Source organism: Calliopsis andreniformis, chromosome 6 (assembly GCF_051401765.1).
Source record: "Calliopsis andreniformis isolate RMS-2024a chromosome 6, iyCalAndr_principal, whole genome shotgun sequence".
In the NCBI taxonomy this organism is placed as follows: Eukaryota; Metazoa; Arthropoda; class Insecta; order Hymenoptera; family Andrenidae; genus Calliopsis; species Calliopsis andreniformis.
Genome location: NC_135067.1, coordinates 10,760,190 through 10,781,994, shown reverse-complemented (window position 1 = coordinate 10,781,994; position 21,805 = coordinate 10,760,190). Strand labels below are relative to the sequence as shown.

Here is a 21,805-nt window from a genome sequence, read left to right as displayed (position 1 = left end):
TACGAGTAGCACCTAAATGAACACGCTTTCATTCACTAAATGCATCATACGTTATTAATTTTATTCCAGAGATATATTGAAAAAGCTCCCCGCCATTTTTGCACAGTATCCACGAGCTTATATTTTATTAAAATTATTTTCGAGAAATAAACAGATTACGCTAATAATAAATGCTACGTTTCTCTGCAATGTGAATCGAAATTTTCCTAGATTTCCCAACTAGGTAGTCAGCAATTTGCAAATCGACGTCACTTGCGCGTTTTCTTTCAATTAGCGGTGTGAAACGCAGGATTACCCCTTTCGTTTATAGCATGTCGCGTGGGCTCAATCGATACGTCCTTGAATCTCTGCCAATTCGATGTTCGTTCAGCTTCCGCTCGTGTACTTTCGCTCCGCGGAAAAACTAATTTGCTCGTAATAATCTGGGAAATCACGGGAAACATTTAACGAACGCCGCGCCGTAAAAATTGCATTTCTCTCTTCACCGTTCTTATTTTCTCTGCTTGTGCGTTACTTACAATGAGGCCTAATTTCATGCAAATATGGTGATATTTTACAATGAAAAACATACTGTTGAAAAAGTTTTAGTGATATCACAACTTCGTCTGTAAATTGACGAATGAAGGTCTGACTGTTATTGACCTTTACTACTTGTGCGTCTAGGAACGATTATCTACTGTCTGACTAATGCTATACTCGCGCTACTTCGTGTCTAGGTTGGGACACTTGTCGCAAGGATATTCAATTGCTACTGCAATATTATTGCTTTTCTAATCTTTTAATAAATAAAACATGATATTATTTCACCTAATTTTGGCTCACAAAGAAAAATAACAGGATATTCTGATTTTGTTACCTTCTTTGAAAGGAGAATATTTCTTTGTCTTCATCCGTTGCCCTAAACCTTTTTATAATGTAATACTTCCTAGCATATTTTATTAGCAAAACTGAAACTACTTTACAAACTGATAAGCTAAAAATTCCATTTCCGTATTATATTAATTCTTCAAGAATGGAGCCTGTTCACATATTGAAGTACTGCACAAAGAAGAATGGAAATTCTACTAAAAGCTTCTATTCTTCATATTAAACGTAGGGATATACATATACATTTTAAAGTTAGCGAAAAATTATTGAAAAGACTTCTTTATAAGACTTTTAATCGAACTTTGCCATGATGCAAAACTGCATCTACTGAATAGTAATATATAAAGAAATGGCAGGTCAAGTGGTGCATATTCACTTTAACCTCGAAAATTTAATCTTTCTTTAAAGAACAAATTTCGATGCTTCTCTAAGGTTATCCATGCCTCGAAATTTTCGAGCAAACATTTTCTTCGACAGGTGTCGGTCAAACATCGATCCCCAACCCCTCTTCGATTTGACCTTTGAAAGTTTCTCAGAGCCAGTAGAGTGGCAATCGAATTACCACAGGCTCTCCTCGACTCCACTTATGGCCCGGATGTTGAGACCAATCGATATCGTCTAGATTTCCTCCTCATGTCTTCGTGACTGTGACCTACGATTTCCATGCCGAGGAGTTTCCTTGTTTCACGATGCTCGAACTATCCTCTGCGGTACGAGAGAGCAGCCTGCGGAAAGGCCAACAAGTATAATGTTTTATTCGTGGCTTGTTACTGTAAATTGTGCTGGCTCGAAGCCAGAGAACCGCCGATTTTTCTTCGCTTCGCAGATTCTGTGAATTCTTTCGCGGTTAACGTCGCCATCTCTTTGCTGAGATTGTGGTAAGAGCAGCTGTGCATATTGTTAAATTTCAAGTCGCATACTTGCTTTGGAATGGGTAACTTAGAATATGTAATCCTGAATTTCTTTTCATGATATTTTATGAGAGATTTACAGAGCTTTTAGATTCATTTTTTCCAGTGAAGGATTTAATTTAATATTTTCGTAATTTATGTGGGAATTTTTTAAAAAATTTGAGAATTAAGAGACCCAAGTCATGGTTTGGAATATATGTATCAGGTGTATTTAATTGTGAAATATTGTATTTAAAAGCGAGAAGTTAAATATTTATGTTTGTTCTATTTTTGTATAATATTTTTGCAAGGTTCCGCATTCTCTTAATGTCATTGCCGATTGTAGCGATACTAATTAATAATAATCAAATAGAGAGAATTATCGAATGAAAAGCAAATGTTGAAACACGTCCCTCACTTCTGAACACAATTTGCATTTAATTTTATCGCAAATTAAATTGGATATAATTAGAATAACACGAAACTTCAACTTCGTACAATAATATTTGTATAAATAAATCGCAGAATATATTCGTTACCTGGAAATTGCATTTGCGCTAATTGAATTGATGAATCGTTGCAAATTTCACTAGCAAAATTAACTCTTGCTGATTCAGTCTCTATATTAATAATAATATTATCTTGCAATTACACCACTTCTATAAAATTTTCGCGAAAGCATTACGTTAAATAGGAAAATTACTTACATTTTGTCAGAATTCATTGCTACAATAATACTATACCTACTATACTTAAGTGTAATACTCATAACTCATCATACAAAATATTTTTATACACAAATATGTCACATTTTTAGGAATTTTAAAAAGTTTAGAAATCTTTATTTCTAGATAATAAAATTTATTAAAAATTTTCTAAAATTTCTTAAAATACGTAATTAGTACCTATATCCCTAGGAGCATATAATACCATTCATTTTCCACATTCCAAGGGATCACAGAAATTTCCACTGCGAACCTACACCTATTTTTTATTTCCACATTTTTAGGGACCAGCGAAATTTCCACTGTAGACTTATATCTATATCTTATGTATCACTAAATCTTAGATCACGTGTAGATCAAGTTCTCAGAACATCGTTACTGCTTTCGTCATTCTCTAAAAGCAAATCAGCACAATCCTAAAATTTCTTCTTCGAAACGTCTAGATCGCTGATAAATTGTACCAATTCCACTTAGCCTGATTTTCACAGAAAGCTAACGAAGACAGGCAAATTCAACGACATCAATTCTCTGAGTGATTCGAATGAGAGGAATAGCTATGCTTCGTCGAATTTATTGGAAGATCCACAAAACTGGCTTTCGGCCAAGGAACACCCCGACAACACGGCGCTTCCCATTTTTTGCTGTCCTTTCTTCTCGCTTCTGTGCTTTCCTTCTCGTTTTACCAATACGTAATTTTTTTAAAGGAATGTGTTTTCATTTTCTAATCTTTGAAATGGATTTTTTTAAACTGGCATTAGACAGTTCAGTGATACAATATTAGTCGACAGAAAATTTGAAAGTTGCGCCATGGTAGAAATAATGCTAGGAAATTCTTGAAGATTATACATACAAATTAATTTTGTGCACATTTTTTTAAAGTTCAATATTTATCTACAAAGCCTGAAGAATAATTTTAATTCTTCAAATAATATTCAATGCTTTGACTATTTTAAAAGACGACGTTTAAAAATCAGAGAAGGGTAAAAGAAAGTTTGAATTTAGAAGAGATATAATTCATTGAAATTAAATATACCACATAGTATTGCTATCTAGTAGTAATAGTAATTTCTATCTAATAGTAATGCTACCATGAATAGTAATATCTACAATTAAAATTATTTTACATAAATTCTAAATAAAATTGAACTCTTTCAATCAATATTCTTTACTATATCTATTTTGGTGAATTTGGGACAGTACTTTTGAGTGGCTCTGTACTCATAGCTATATATACTGATAAAAAACTGTACTGACATAGTTTTGAAAAGTATATAGAATTCCAACAGAAAATGTAACAAAGAGAACGTAGAAAATAGAATTATGATAAGTACGTAACTACATTCGTCTTAGCTTCTGATCACATCACAATCTTGTGACAAATTCATGACACCGAATCGACGACAGTGTTACGTAATACTCGCCCCCAACGTAATCGATCCTACAATTACTGAAATTCAATCATTCTGGCCTTGCTCGTGACGTCCATATTAATCTTTTGATTAAACACGGCACAGTGCTCTTTTCGTTTACCCCGTTAATTAATCCTGTCCGTGCATCAGTCAATCACGCTTGAAATCAGCGAAAAGCACGATGCAGTTTTTTATGTACGCAAATCGTATTAACTTCTGTTATAAAATAAATCAAATTCTGAATTTTGCTATCAGTAAGATGAGAGAAAATTTAATACTCATATTGCTTATTTAAAATATTATTCCCCTTTTAGAAATACTCTTATCTTACTTTTTCATTAACCCCATTCTTATTATTATCTCCTAGGTCTCATCATGATTTTAGTAACTGTGCAGTACGAAATTTGTGCTTACAGCGAGTCTAATAATTCACGCGACTGCTGTCGCTGCTGCCAACGTCGACAATTTTCATCAAACCGTATTTACCCCCTACACCTATTACACAATGCATCTCTTTAAAGCTTGCAGCAGGCAGCTCATCCAAGGGTGACTACACGCACCGCTGCTTCGATTTGGCATTTAATAAAAATACGTCGAGGCTTATGTAACCCTCTAGCGCAACCGTAGCGGCTACGTCATTGTGTTTTGTTCCACCCTCCATCCACCACGTTACATTCACCCCTTGTCGCTGACGTAGTTCAGTCTTTCACATGTTCCGATAGCACCTTGCTCCTTTCACGTGCTCCTTCACCTAGTCGTCTTTTTACGCAATAAGGAGATACAAAGGTGCGAAACGAGAGATCATTTTTAAATATCAGATTTACTTTATTTGAAAATTGTTCACACATATTGAGTACAATATATTTTTTTTTAAATATTATTTTGAAATTTTTTGATTTTCTTTAGTAGTTTATTCAGGTTTTACGTACAGTAGAGCGTTGATTATACGAACTGAATTTTCCTTGATCTTTGATATTTAGAATTTTTGGGGGATTCGGAGTGCTAAAAGTGAAGCTATACTAGGACCTCGAGTAAACCTCGAACTATTACTTACAATTCATAATATTTTATCAAAAATATAAAGTAAATTGATCCTGAATTTTGAAGTTAGTGATAACTCTGATAATTGACGCCCTGCTGTAATTGTTTATTTTGATCAAATAGTTTTAACTCGAATTGATGAAACTGGATGTAAAAATTTGTTGGAAATTTTGTATCGACTCTTTGAAACTTTTGCAATGGAATGACTTTCTTTGTTTTCATGCTCCCCTGATACGAAGCTTCAATTTTTCTGAGAATCTCCTGGAAAGAATTACAGTATCAATTTTATTCTTGGAATATCTTGAAATTTGACATCAAATTTCTGGAATTCTCGAAATCATACAGCCATCTCTCTTATCATGTTTTACTATGAAAAAATTTCAGTTTTAGTCAATGATTTGCTCATCTTTTCACGTGCGAATTTCTGTGAAATTGACGCAATATTCTAAGAAACGATATGGATATCATGTTTTAATTCTGTGTGACTTTTTCAAGTTTTGTGGTAACTTAAATGTGAATACAAAATTTAAAGTTCATTAAAAAAATAGAGGTACATCGAATAGGGCATATATTTACTTATAAATGGGCACACTTATGCATTTTACAATTTTACGGCTGCGTCATTACACGCGTGTCATGCTGCCTCCCGTTTGATGATATTGCACCACGTGAACTGCACGTACCGAGTTTCTGCATTCCCACTGGAACATTCGTGACTATCTCCTCGAAGCGTATGGAATTTATGATGTGATAATCTCGTTTGAATTACAACACAAAATTTGTTTAGGTACAATCTGGCTGCCATAGTTGCTTCATTCATAACTGCAGCCTCCAGTGAATGAAGTGCATTAAACATTCGCATGAATGTAGAACTTATAAGCCTGGTACTCGTCAGGTTGCATTTCAGTGAAAATTGAATGAACCAATGACAGACATCTCAATGGCTCACTTTAATCCCTCACGATCAGTGTCAGCTCATCGATATGTCTTCTTACCCTCGGAACAGCCTTGAACTACATTTAACATGCGCTTTTTCTGTGAGTTATAAACTTACATTCGAATTGCAATAAACCGTTAGTCGAATTTGATTAAAAATGCAGAGTATTCTTGAATATAAAATGTAAATAAATAAATGAATACCTAAAAGTGTGGAATAAAATTAATAAAAGAGGTTTATTGTATTAAGATTGAATATAGCAAAAATATGAAAATACGTATGTACATGGAATGGGTAAACAAACTAATTTGATAAGAATTAAAGAAATGCATTTATAAGAAATTGCAATATGCAAAAATGTATAAAATGTCGAAAGCAAAATACATTGTAATCTTTATAATATTTGAAGGGTAACACAAATCTTTATTTAGATTTTATTTTCTTATCCACAGTCTATCTATTAAGACTGAACGCAAAGTGATTTATATTTCATTTCAGTGTAATTTCGAAAATATTTTACCCTACTTTCTTAAAGCATCGTTGACATCCAGTATTCCGATCCTTGCATAAATGGTGTATGTCTGTCGGTAATGGACAGAATAAAGAAACTCCTTTGGAAACATTTGGCGAAAGAGCGGATTCGAAGAAGAAATTATTTTTACTAAACAAACCACCGGATGTTGCAGTTCGATAATTTCGATTCGAAGCAGACGCTTTCCTGCAAAGATTTTGCGAACGTATTCCAGTCGATTAATAAGCTCAGTGAGGAGACAAGACTCAGATGCTCTTAATTCATATAATATATATACTTATATACTTAAACTTCTATAATTATATACTTAAATTTCTTTAATACTATGTATCCAATAGATTTGTAACAGTGTTACAAATGAGCTATGGTATGACTATGATTCAATGGAGAATTTCGTAAGAATTTGTGGAGAAAATATGAACTTGTCAATTATTTTGATGTCCAGAGAATTTCATTTCTATATAATCGAAGGACAGAAACATAATGTTTAACATATATATATATAATACACTTGTCCATTTCATTGTCTCTACTGTAAACATTATTAACAAACCTCATTCATCAGACCTGCACAAACCGGAAATGTAATTTGAATTACTCATAAACAATTCTCATCTAATGTTCGAGCTAAAAAAAGATCTCCCTGTTTTGTTGCGCTTCGAGTGAAGTAAAAACAAGTTAAAGTGGCACGTTCTCCTTGTCACGTTTGAAAAGTTTAAATACTGAAGACCTTGGCTAGTAATGTAATAGCATTAGACTCTAACGTAACTTCTTTAAATTCAAATACATGCGTAGAGCTGAATCAAAGAAACTTAATTAAGTCTTTTCACTCACTTATTACAAAAAAAAAATGGAAGAAGTAGGAATACTTGACTAATGCTTTCACAGACTTTATCTAAGAGAGAGAAAACGAAGATTCGACTCTGAAAAGGGAATTAATCCCTAGGTAAATGCAAAATTCACGCGCTTTCAGTAGCCCCAGAACAATGCCTCGGTTGTGGGTGGATTTTGTAAGTGGGAGATAAGAATACTAGTAAATACACGCGGTGACGCAAACGTTGTTTGACGTGCTACGAGAAGGTTTGCTTCCAGATAGGTTAATCGACGAGACAAATTACCTGCGATTACATTTATGGCAGCTCGATTTACTGCATCGTGTTTTCCGCGCGGTGAACGACAGCATAGGTCAGCTGCTGAAAAAAAGTCAATTGATCTAGACTTCACACGCTTCATCATTATTATACAAAATCAAGTCTTCTTAATCAACACATCAGGGAAAAATAGGCCTTCGAAAAACGTGGACATTAATGTATAACGGAACGCCACGTGCTAACTTACAGAATGCTTTCAAAATTCTCGTTAACTGTTCTACTGATTCCTTCTTTATTTGGATCAAAAGAAAAGAATCTAATTCTGGGAAAGGATCCAACTTTTACCGATGGATAAAGGATTTCTAAAAGTCTTATGCTCCAACTATATTATGCATTACTTTTTATACATGTAGGAACGTGGCTTAAGCCAACTTTAAATTAACAATAAATATGTATAAAGTGAACCACTTTTTCTCTTGTAAAAGAAATCAAGCATTATTTGACTCCATACTATACATCTTAAATGACTAGTTTAATATTCAAACTTAAGCTTAAGCTGCATTCCCACTTGAGAAACATGCAAAGAAAAACAGGTATAAAAATTATAAATACTTGAAGTACCAAATCGCAGTTTAATTCTTCTCAGAGCTAACGTGACTCAAATGAAAATTGTATTTTTCTTGTGAAATATTTATTCCTGTATGACCGTGGCTTTATTTCTTCTGCTGTCTCGTCGATTTACTGCATAGCTAGTTTACAGAAGGACAATAACGTTGCAAAGTCGTAGATTGGCACAGGAAACTGTTTATCTCTGGTATTAAGCAAAAGTGAGCAAATAAACCGTGTGGGTTAGGTCTGGGTTAGGTGGCGCGATACGTACAGTGGCAGGTGGAACGTGCAAATTGGCACGGAAGTAGTGAAATCGATGATGCGCTGCTGACTGGTAGCAAACAAAAGCAAAAGCAAACGCACGTAACTGAATTTTTAATGGCTCATTTTGAATAGTTTCGACATAACTTCTGGTAACATTCCATCACAGCACTATTATTGTTGATATTTGAAAGAGGATGAAGAGAAAGACACATTCTGTCCAATTGACTACTGCGTTGGTCAGCGGACACAATACTTGTCCTCAAAGTTTCCTACTAACACACATTGCGTTAATGAATACAATTTTTGGGAATTGATTTATTTTCTTGGAACACATTCACGTCATTTCAGAGGTTAATAAAATGGAATGTGAAGAAATGGAGTAATATAATTTGGACAGCGTGATATTTGTAGAAAATATAAAATCGAATATTGGAAGGATGATGAGGTATTTAATTCCTGAGAGAGTCTAAGGTGAAAATGCTTGCTCTTTTTTAAATTAACATTTCTTAATTAATACACTGATGGGGATAACCTGTAAATAATTAATTGACCACAGTGCAGCTCTAATTGCAAAGGATAAACTTGATCCGATGTAATCCAACCAGAAAAATGACCAGTTAATTAACGATTCTGTCCACCTAATTAAACTCCAATTGCTTCGGTTGATACGTACAATAAGTGGTGTTAATTCAAAATCTCGTGGCTGTTCATTGCGCAATGCGGTACTCCTCCAATTGTGGAAATTCAATTACTATAACAGATTGAACTAATTAATGGAGTCTATTATAATTACTTCATTATGACTATTTCGTAATAAAAATATCTAATAACTGAGATTGAAACAATGATGAAACGATAACGTAAAATTCACATGAAAGGTCACAAAAATTAAAATTTAAAAAACTTTTAAACTAACAAATCAGAATAGAATTTAGTAAGCAGGTAAAGAATTGATATTAATAGGTATATGATTCTTCCAATTACTAGTAATAATTGAAGACATATGTTGTAAATTGTATTACGTAATGCTAGATTAAAAAACTATTGCCTCTTAAAAAACTAAGTTCCATACGATTAGTCAGTACTCTATGTTACTACGAGGCGCAATAAATCATTACATCAATCGTTCACATTGAAAAAGCAAACGATGAGAACTGACATCATTAGTTGTTCCGCGCGGCTTCAACTCGTTCTAGATGCATTTTTGTATCTCGTGACACTTGTCTCTGTAATACTCCAGTATAATCGGAGTCAACAGCAATTTCTTAAACACGCATTCGCCTCGTGAACAATCATAACCGAACAATCTACATTCTATTTAGGCTCATTTGCCTCGTTGCTTTGAGTGCCTCGATTCATTGAACTTTTGTCGTTTTATAGGCTCCGAATTAAACTTTGCCCCTTCAAAATTCGCAAGTCCACTTCGTTTTCCTTTGCTTGAATTTTTTTCTGAAGTAGTCAGTTTCTTCTGCACTTTATATTATTTATGTGATCTCTTCCGATATACTGAAGAATAGTTTTAGAATAGTTTTAAATCTGTCGAAGCGAAAAGTAATAAATGTGCTTGGATACTGTCAAGATTACATGACTTACGACTATTCCTTTAAAGTTGAAGTATTTACTTGTCGAAGTTGAAAGCCTTGAGCATGTAAAAAATCTTACACTGTTTTGTCAACTTCTTCACGTGCGTCTGATAACCCGATTTCCATAAAAAAGTTTTTAAAACCATATAAAATGCAGAAGCTTCATGAATGTTAAGGAAACTACATTCTAAAAAAAGATATTTTTTTAAAATAAATTTTTATTTAACTTCACATTAAGTTACTCATACCTCTTATACATAAAACATAAATTTTATTTGTAAAAAAATATGTGACCTGTTAATTTGCTTCAGAAGAAAATTCTTGAATTTTTTTGAAACTCGAAATGTTTTTCAGTTGGGATTTCCTTTTACGTATAAGATTTGTTTGCAATTTTCCTTTCGCGTCAGATTAAACAGACGCGCAGTGCCAGAGGAAACAGGATACGGGATAAAGGAAAATAACTAATTTATAAGTCGATGAAAGCCTGCGCTTCGTGCCCGCGGGTTTTCGTCTTTATCCACCAGAAAGAGGAACGAAAGTTATTTCCGGTGGCGGCCCACATGCATCTTCCGGCGGGATCGATAATTTGTCTGCAGGCCGTTCATTTTTTACCTCCCGCTCCCTCATTCCCAGCACGGTGACATTCAAGTGCATCGATCGCTCGGTCATCTTGTTTGTTTTTCACGGTTTCTACGTGTAAGTCATTTTGCAACATAGAGCGCCAACTGGCTCAGTGAACGTGCAAGAGTACGTGTCACTATGCACGCACGTATTACACTGATCTCGAGTAACAGAAGATCGAATATGTTAAATGTCATACTACGCCACAAACAAATAATTTTCCTCTTACTTATTCCATCTATAATTCTCTCTCACACGTCACGTGACTGCAAGACGAAAATGGCCGCTGTGACGCGCTTTCGCTTGAATGTTCACCTCGAAATTTCGCTGCCTTAATAAGCAATCAGTTTTGGGACTTCGTTAAAAAAATATGAATATATCATCCTTTTTCTTGTGAATTATCCTTATGCCGCTTGGAAGAAGTGCACTTGCCGAAGATGAATATTTATTAAACATTGGAGCTGAGGTTAAAACAAGCGGGAAATAGAATTCATATTTGGTGGTATAGAATTCTGATCTAGAAATTACAATTCGAGGAAGAATAATAAAAAGGTGTAGCGTTGCTAAGGAATGAGAAAATTAATGCTGTAGTCATCTTTTGATTATAGCATGAAATCAGTGAATAATCGATGTCATCAATAACCGCTCTGCGAAATGGCCAAATGTAGAATCGTGATCAGCTTTAAGGGTCTGTTAAGTGCGTAGGAGATTCCAGGCTTCCGCGATTCCCATGAAACAACAATCACTGGATGATTTACCGCCAAGAATGGATTTCCTTCGTACGCTCTTAGACTCAGAGAGAATCAGTATTCCAGAAGATGCTCGATACGGAAAGTAAAGGTTTATTTGATGTAGCGGCCAACGCGTGGAAACTGTGATGCTTATGCAAAAGCGTGGGAGTGGGCATCAATTTTCGAGATCCAGAATGCCATTCTCCGTGGAGTTCGTAATGTAATTGCAGTATAATAATCCTGAGAAGCACTAAACGCTTCAAAGTGGAATATTGCAACCACTTTGATTACCAGATTATGGTTCGTTAAATTGCCAATTATAACTGTGAGTTGTCCAAGTTTACACTGCAGTAGAACTATTAATTAAAACGCGTGCTAATTAATTTTGAAGATTTACTGTGAAATTATCTAGTTGGAACACTGTATAATATTCGCTTACGAATTCTGTTTGTTGGAAATAATTTTTTATTAAGTAAGTTACGTGTCAACGATTGTACAGTTGCACGATTTAGCGCCAACAAAAATCGTAACTTCGCTCTTTGAATGTAGATCTGTCACGCGAAAATTATGATTCCTTCTCGTGGTTCTGAATGAGCTCTGACGTCATGGTTCACACCGTAAGTTGAGGGTGATGATTCACCCTTGTTTTTCGGTAGCTTATTAGCTAACTGTTTCTAAATGACTAACTAGAGAAAGTTTCGGTGACCAATATTCAGCGTTGCAATGAATAATATGCTTTGGAGAATTGCTACCTTTAACACGTTCGCTGCCACGCGTCACACATATGTGTGACGCAGTATGTGGCTGTGACGGAGGTTGAGTTGAGATTTGAAATTTGGGCTGTGGTGACTGTCTTTTTCCTTAAACGGTGGTAGTGAACGTGTTAAACACTTTGGTGATTCAAAGTTAACGGTGACTGGTACAGTAGATAATAATGAATAATAATTTTGTGGTATAACAAAGAGCTGCTGCTTTAAATTTCAGAATTAAAGTGGCATTAATATTGGAGTAACTGAGACTGAAGAATTTACATAATTAGAGCTTAACAATTTTCTGACGTGATTTTAGGAGTTCATTTATTCCTCTGACATGGTTGATTAAGTCTCACGTGTGCGTTCATTATTATTGGTGCATCCTGTAATCGAAAACCTCTGTGTAACAGGAAAATTTTAATTTTTAATTCTATAATTATAGAAAATTCGCCTTTCCTTCTTGGGAAGTAGGAATAATTAAGTTATCAGACCATAAATAAAGCAATTAAAAAACTGTTATGGAGTCTAAAAAATGACTATTCTGATGATTTTTCGAGCACACTTCCTACAAGTAATTACACTTTGAACACACAAGCTGTTATTATCATATCTAGTCACTTAAACTATTGAAACTAACGATGCTTCAGAAATAACTTTTATGATGCAAAAGCTATCTCAGCACCTACAATACAAATTCAAAGTGTAAAACTATTTTTGCGATCATAAACTGAATTAATTCGTCATTCGAGGTTACAAGAGTCTATGTGCATACCTCGTCGCGCACTGTTAACTCATAAACACAGTCTATCACTCCATTACATAAGTTTTCATTATTACATAATTTCTTAGCTGCTTCTGATGATTGATCTTCCATTAACATAGTATTATTTCGAAATTGTAATACTTCTGACTGCTTGGTTCCACATCTCCAAATGAGGACGAACCAAACTTCCACCACTTTCATCTTTTGACGCCCAAAGAACCTACGTGAACACTCTCGAGTTTCAAAATAGGAGACACCGATCGTATTCGCCGAAATTGTTTCGTTGACTCACTCTAAGGGGGAGCAGAAAGTTGTTTCTTCTCGAGATAATGCTGATTTTTAGTGGATGAGTGGGATATTGTTTAGAGAAGTAGTCAAACTTCGCCTGAATTGGAGTTTCGATTTGGAGATCTGACTCAAGAATCCAACAGTCACAAATACTTACAACTTGTGAGGGTGGAACCTAATGAAAGATTTGTTTCATCTTCCAAGTATTTTATACCTTTCTGCACATTAAAACGTATAAAAATTCGAAATCTACCGAACAATGGTACAAAATTTAGATATCTAAGAGAAGAGAAAATTGTGGGAAACAAAAGCTGAGACAAAGGGATGATTTACAGATTCAGTTGGCTATCACAAGTATAATATATAAAAGGCAATGTACTCCATAGCTCTTAATCTCTGCTCGGTTAATTATTTCTCGAATTAGATCAGACAGCGACCTAATACAGAAAGTAGTAAAGAAGAGCGCCAAGTCGTCAATTTCTCGAAACGAAAGCAAACATTTGAAGTGCTTGCGAATGGTACAGCGAATTCGTGATATACGAAAACGAACGCTGATGTAAAAGAAAACACATTCTAGGAGCGAATTTGAAAACATTATTTGGATAAGAGGATTTTTCAACAAAGAAAATGAGTTTGCAATATCATTTTTCCTAGAATCCTTGCCCGTGACGAAGATATCGTCAGAATGTCCTCTAATCCCGATTCTGTATGGAAATCTAAGAAAGATATCCGAAAATATACGCCAGAAGTGGCTGCTTTTCTCTTGCCTATTATTATCTTCTCTACTTGCCTTCGCTAATAATAGACAGCTATTAGCTCTAAGAAAGCGAGATAGAAATTGACGTTAGCAGCGGCATGCTCTTTGTAAAAGAGAAAAGGCAATTAATTCTTCTTTCTGTTTACTTAAACTACTACAATTTATTCGATATCTGCAATTTTCTGCTTATTCTGATGCTAGACATTCGAAAGCGTAGTGAAGGGTTTATTACACTATTTTAATATATAGTGTTTAAAATACTTCGAGGTATCTTAGAGTCGACATTAAAATATGAATAGGTATTTTCAGAAGAATGTTGTTTACCAATCGATTCGGTGTAAGAAGTTCCAGGTTCAATTGGAAATTGCAGGAGTTACATTTCACTTAAGAATAATGTAGTATTTTTTTCATTTCTCTTCATTTTCATTCGAGAAAGCACAGTACCTAACTCTATCAATATCACAAATGTTTAGCATAGGTCAGGCCGGAAAGCCTGCAGACTATTTACAAAGAAATAGAATTAAACGCTCATAGGCGTCCAACAGACAGAACTGATTAACTCTTTAAAGACAGCATTTCCATTTATAAAAGCATTTTCCAAACGGTAATAAGAATTACATTGTTGTTAGAAAGCTTATGTTTTGCAAGTTGCAGTACTGCAATATTACGTACAGTAATGGTACGTGCAATTATTGAAAAATTATTTAGGAAAGCATGTTATATGAATTTGATGATAATATATAGTGGCCAACGACAGGTGTCAGAAATTTTAAAGACTGATTCTATATGCTAAAATAAGACGAAAATCAAGAATAATGAAATTGTATTTGAAACTTCCTTTTAAAGTTATTAATCATTACACAGATCTCCAAACTTCGCAACTGCGTCTGACTTGGGACTTATTCTACTAGCAGCGTGCATTAGCTATATCAGTCATAGTGGTGCCAGAAGAATGCTTAAAGTTCGTGAGACGTGTATCTAGGACTTATTCCACTGACATCTCTGTTCCTGAAAAGGCTAATGCACGACGACAGTAGAATAAGTCCCAAGTCAGACACACTTCTCCTATCTACAATTAATAACTGGAGTCTCAAATACGATTTTGACATTTCTGATTTTATTTTTATTTTAACCTACAGAATCAACCCTTGACCCTAGGAAGGCGAATGTTTTTTGTCAGACACGGGAGGCAGATGCAGGGTAATTTTAACCCATAATAAAATTCCTATTGTTAACTAGTTTTGGGAAGGAATTATATGTATAGAAAAACGTACTTTGAATTGAACATCATATACTTTAATTCTGTTTAGTTTTTTGTCCATCTGATACATGAAATAAGAGTTTTTGTATGATTCTTACAGATAACATTATTACACTTTTGATGACTTGTTTTATACTTAGGGTCAAAGTGACCCTGTATTCATCGTTTGAGGGTTAACATTCGTAACACTTGTTACCAACCACTGCACACAAAAATGAACATTTCTACATAGAAACTCCTTCCCTGAAGGATTAAACACGCGTCCATAAAAGACAATAAAAAGACAAAGAACGTCTTCAGCGAGCATATTACTCAAATGTCGCAAAGAGACATGCAAGAATGAAACTCTATTTATAGTAGTTAAATACCAGCGCAACGTCTCAAGATAATTTGAACTATTCAAATAGCCTTGCCCCTAATTCGACCCAAATGCACCGAATTCGAATTCGCGAAACAGCGATTCCCGCTCGAACGATTCGCGCGTCCGCCCCTCCACCGAGCGGATTCGCGCGAAGCGTAAGTGGCGCGAGCGCGAACGAGACAGAGGAGGACTTTGCGGCCGCGATAAAAAGCAGGCCGACGCGATTCCGTCACGTAGACCACGTTTAGCAGCCGAGTGACGTCTACGCAGCCTGCAGGCGTCTTCAGAGGCTCGGTGAACATCGACAATCGATTGTGAAACGAGTTACGTCTAACTCTTGTGGAACATATCGCGTTCGATATTCGATTCTATTTATCGTGCGTATAGGACTTAAATCCTTCGTCTAAAGTGGATTAGTTCTTCGTTAGAGTGGGCTGTTGCGATAGTTCAAAGACTAGACAAGTATCGCGACGATAGAAAGTGTTGCCAATCTGAACACTGGAAGACAGGTGAAAGTGCAGCGATTTTTCGCGATCGAGACGATTTATGTGATTGTTCCCCGATCTTGTGGTGTCTCTTTGGAGATCTTGGATCTTTGTCAGCGGCTGGAAACTAGAAACCGAAAGATGGTACAACAGATGGACGCTGAGTTTGACACCGGAAACGTGGACGAGTCCGCGAGGTACTTCGGCTACTTGAGGACCCTGGCGGATCTCACAGCCATGGCTAGTATCGTAGTGGTTCAGGTAATTGGGAATCTTCATTAAACTTTCCTTTGAGACAACATAGACTGTCGAATTAGTAGATTAGTTACTTGCAATTGCATATTGATCTGTGACTGGGAAATTATTGGATGTTTCTTGGTAATGATGCTTGAAGTGTTGCGATTATTGGAGAGAAAATTTTGATTTGGATCCTGAAAGTAAGAAAACCTGACGTAACTATGTTCTAATTTCTAAGTAAATTGTAGGCGTCTCCTGGAGGTAATAGTGTGAAAGATGATATCTGTTGACATGGATATTGTTGAGGTAGTCTAGGATAACGTTTTTTGTTCCAAATGCCAGGAATTAGTTCATTTCTGTTCTTCACTGTAACCATAAATGTGGCTATTGTTGTGATTGTAATGAAGTCTTTACTCTAGAATAATATTTACTGACATCTTAACAATTACCTATTATATTATTCTTTGCTTCTTATGATATTTTATCTGACTACAAGTATTTGGACGTTCCTTAGAACTTATACTTAAGAAAATTAAGTAGAAATTTCTGTTTCAAGAGGAAAATAAATGGCTAGACATTCATTCTCTTCCTCTCTTCGAAATTCTTTAGGGAGACTAATATTAGTTATTGCAATAGTTTAGGATGACATTTTGAACACAAACTAATAAAGTAGGTACATTATGACGACTGTTATGGCAGTCTGCCTAATCTATGTAATTCATTGCCAATTATTGACCTTATTCTGATAATGCATTTAAATGTTTATTTATATTCCTGTAGCTATTTTTCGTGGTAAACAAAGCTAGAAAGCTTAGCGGTAAACAAAATTAAACTAAAAGGAATTAGAAAGCAGAGACTTCAATGTCACTTGGATTCACTTCTTGGCTAACCTTAGGAGCAACTTTGCTCATCTGCTTTTGAATCTCTGAATTTTTCTCAACTAGCTAGAAATTGGTTGAATGGCTACTGTCATGTGTGCTATAAACGGACCATAAATCGTGATTAATTTGCAGTCGGATAAGTGTCAATTAGACCCATTAAACTGATTGGACCCATAGTCCGACTCTTCGATAGAATAGACCAACATTCAGTCCTCGTTTCTTTACTTCTGTGCCCGTAGTATGTGAAAGGAGTTAATGTCACAGCAAATTGAGTTTTCGAAGCTCACAATGGGTTTATTATTCTGACGAATCCATCAATATACTGGCACTATACAAATCTGTTCGAGCTATATGATAACATGTCACGAATTGAAGCTCGCTAATGTGCAAACAGCTCGTTGCCAATGGATGCTCTGATGACGAGTTTGTTTAACGTTGTCACACAGATGTACATATGAACTTTTGGTAGATAAATGTAGATAAACGTAGATCTTGGGACATGTCGATTGTCACGTAAACACACGTTTTCAATGGTACAGGACGTTTTCACACGATGCAACGAAATATTACATTCTCTAACAAATTTATATTTATTTTTAAATTCATCTGTAAGAAGCCTATTAGATTTCTGTTACAAGGTTTACTGAAGAACTTAATTTGAGGCATAAGGAGGAATTTTTATACATAATAGAAGTTTCATATTGAATCTTAGAGAACTGTTGTTCCAGTGGAAGCTATAACAGTTCACGAAACTTCCATAAGAGAATAACTGTACTTGGGCCTTACCTTGTAAAATAGAAAGGCTACTACATGTCTTTTTTTATTATTCACATATGTCGTGTTCCACCGAACAAATAGATACTTCGTTCTAACGATTTCGAAACTGATCGATATCGCGATGAGTTACAAGGCCCTTCGAGGGAAAACGAGGGCAGAGTGACTACAGGGAAATCGGTTCCCGTACTGTCGACCTCGCTGTCGACTTTTGACAGGGCAACCTGTGAATTCATTCGACTACGTTCTGCCCACCAATACTAGTTATTTTGAAAATTTTAGGCACCTTGAAGAAAATAATTAATAACGAAATATGATTGATTACATGTGTTAATCTCTGGAATTTTTAATAATCTTTAGGAATGATTAAAAATTTTTACGGAAGCTCTGGAAAGATTTTAAAAATACCTCTAAGGAGTTTTCGTTTTTCTAAGGATATTTCTATGTTATGAGACATTTTTAGGGTTCTTTAATCAATTTTAGGACATAGAGGTGTTATGAAATTGATACAATTATGATATAATTTTCTAGACTGTTTCTCACGACCTTTGAAAATCTGTAAGTGCCACAGATAGTATCATAACAAATAAAGAAAGACTTTGTACAAATGGAAATAAAGCATCGAGATTGCAACGATCGTTCAATTGCTAATACAATTAACAAGCGGCAACATTTATTCACAATACTGATATGATAAAGGAAAGTAAGACAAAGAAAGGATGTATTGTTCAAGCTTGTTACAAATATCGTTATCGAAATGATAAGACAATTACAGCAGATGACATTAAAGGTCATCCGAATTTTCATAATTCTTAATTTAATCACCTTGTTTCTATATTTACATACCACGCGCCTAAGGACCTCTGAGTCTTGAACTTTTCTCGAAATTGTTGATAAAATTGACATGCTTATCGTTAACGAATGATTTCTTATTCATATTTTTCAATCAAACATCGCAGTTTCTTATCTCCTTTGTTTATAAAAATATCAAATGGATTAAACTATCTAAGCGTGTGACTCTGTCTACCTGTTATCATTTTTATGTCTATTATCGACAAATTTCGTATCTGTGACGTAGTTAATTTTGTTCTACGAAATCTTCCGTAAAAAATGATACGTCTGTGCCCTTCCAAAAAAGATTAGGGGGTCTACAAGGAATCAATACTCGAAACGATTGTATCGGGTAGCGATATCGCTGATAAGTGATTTCTTTTTGATTGAATTTAAAAATGACTTCGATGAAACGATTATCTGGCAACAGTTTCTCAAAATTATTTCTGAAGACCTTGCAAAGAATTTTAATTTGCCTTCTTTATAATCTCTTATTTTATCTTTTCTAAGTAGATTATGTAGGTTGCTATTAAAAGAATGACTTTCTATATGTGTATATGTGTATGAAACACTTACTGGTGAAAATAATCTATTGTAACAAGATTCAGCACTCAACTATAAGTGGCGAAATATTTACCTAGTTTGTAGTGCTCGGAATTATGATTCGTGGGAATCAAATGATATGGAAATATAACGACGTAAGAGTTTAATCAGAATTAAATTTCTTGACATAACATTTCCAATAAAAAACATTTCATGAAATATATGAATATATTAAATATTCTCAAACTTGAATATTTCAATAGACACAAATTTTCTTTTGACTGATTTAACACCTGCTTTAGAGTAAGATTCAAGTGACTGACACTTTAAAATAAACTATGAATAATATTCAAATAACTGGAACTGTTAATATAACAAAAAATTGAGTTCCCATGCAAATAAGTGATTCAGCGTTTCATTTTCAAGAAAATAACAAGAGTTCGGTATCATCGTCACAGAAAATTTAAATAACCTAATATTCAAATCCTTAGAATACATTAGTGACTAATAGAATTATAGATAATGTACAACAGAAATAATCCAAAATCTGCCAACTCTTCCCAAATGCTCGACATACCCTTTAAGATTACGATGTTCAGCTCAAGCTTTTGGCTACAAGTCGATAAGCGTTATCTGTGGGCTCAGGTTCCAGAATATAGACGATAAAGGTGTTGTGAGGTCATGTAATCTTAAATCCGTCAATGACGCTCCATGATAAAGCAAGTATGTACATATAATTGAATATACTTGGATAGATATCCATGACAGAACCGAAGAGTAGTGAATTTGCAATTCATTTTTTCTACCGATAGTAATTTTATCTACTTGCACAATTTTTATAAAAACTTCGTGAAAGAAACGATCATTCCTTTTTTCACCTTATTAAGACTTCTTCATTTGAAATATCATTCGAGTCTGTCGTCTGACCGTAGCTGATTGAATTTTAAAAGATCCGTATTTAAAAGGAACTGAGCTAATGTTTTATTTATAATTTTAAATTAAAATGGCCTGATCATTTTACGGAAACAGCACTCACGCGGTCAATAAAACCTTTGTTAAAATATTCATGAAATACGGTTGAACAGATGTTTTATCATTGAAGACATTTTTATATTATACTTTAATTTTAGTTCGAACAGATCTTCCTAAAATATATGAATCTAATACAGGGTAACCTATTTGAAATTCCACACGTAATTATCTCTTACACTATAGCTCGTTTAAGAAACTGTTTGAAATAAAACTTACCCTATTTCGAGGGAGACATCTTGATGGTCACAAATTTTCTCTAAATGAACGTTTTACATAAAACATTCTTTGAAAATAGCTATAGTTTATTATAATTTCTTATGAGTTAACTGGTAAATATAATTTTGCACAATTGGAGTTGTCTCATATAAAAGTCCTCTCAGGAAAGATGAAGAACATCTTTACATACTTTTAATATTCATGATGTCGAAGAATTTCGTACCTCCAGGGGATCAGGCTTTTCTTTCAGTTACCACAACTGTCAGGTACTTTTCCACAGTCATAATTTATCGTACTCCTAAATCCTTGTGAATCTGTTTTCGATTGGATTCGTGATACGAGAAAGCCGATCCAAGATACTGGGAAGATAAGAGAGCTACGTAAACAGGAGAACTCGCTGCAAAAGTTTGAGGATATCCGGTCCTGTTGATAATATAACTCATAGTTAAGACACCTCATAGCAAACACCTTCTGATCACTTGAAGAATCTGCTAGCGGAAACGAGTTTAGTTCGCGGAAGCAAAGACAACGTGGAAATTATCAATGAATCGTCGTTCTTGCTACTCTTTTTGCCCGAACGATTACTTTCTGCATTTCTGAAGTGATTCACTGGTTTGCGAAATGGTAGATGATTCTTAGACGATCGACATTTCTTTGTTTCGTTGCCTCGACTCCTTAGATGTTGAGATTCCATTCTGAATCTGCCTCTTTGTTGAAATCCTTTAACTATATCTGTGAACAGTATGTCACAGTAGATTAAATGCATATAGATGGTCGCCACTCGGTATACAATGTCCTGAGATTAAATTAATTAAGCATTAAACTAAACTTAAATGAAATTGTATTACATCATGTGATGAATATTCATAGAAGCGCGGAGGACACGATGACTCTTTGCATAAATATTCATTTATTTTAATAATATAAGAAGTTGAGGTAAACACGAAAATGGAGGGGGTGCTTATCGTTTAAATGAAATAAACATCTTAACCAAAGGGCAAAGTAAATCTGCTTATGGAGTAGTTTATCATTAAAATTCTAATACTCAGAATATTTGTCAGAATGATTAAAAATAAACTTGTTTAGTTGCTCGTACGAGCAACTAAATACGAAGTTGCTTCTAAAGTGAGATACTACTGCATTAGTAAACATTTTCTTTTATCCTGCATGTGCACAGAAACAGAATGTATTTTACTAGGATTTGTTTAAATAGGATAATTCTAAATGCTTTCTACTTAATTTCTATCATAGTTCATTATAAAAACTCTCCCCTAACCTAACGTAACATTATATAATACTGGAAATCAAGATTTAATCAAATATA

At 34.6% G+C, this 21,805-nt stretch overlaps 1 protein-coding gene across 16 annotated transcripts in view; it reads left to right on the top strand.

Moving 5' to 3' along the window:
- Positions 1 to 21,805, top strand: part of Dnc (phosphodiesterase dunce) — a 420,060-nt gene that overhangs the window by 386,906 nt on the left and 11,349 nt on the right. Inside the window, exon 1 of one of the 16 annotated variants that reach the window (XM_076380428.1) lies at positions 15,726 to 16,228. The exons of the other annotated variants lie outside the window; for them this stretch is intronic. Coding sequence (XP_076236543.1) covers positions 16,109 to 16,228 — 120 coding nt within the window. The 5' untranslated portion in view covers positions 15,726 to 16,108. Of the gene's footprint in view, positions 1 to 15,725; positions 16,229 to 21,805 lie in introns of those variants that run through there. 16 annotated transcript variants of the gene reach the window in all.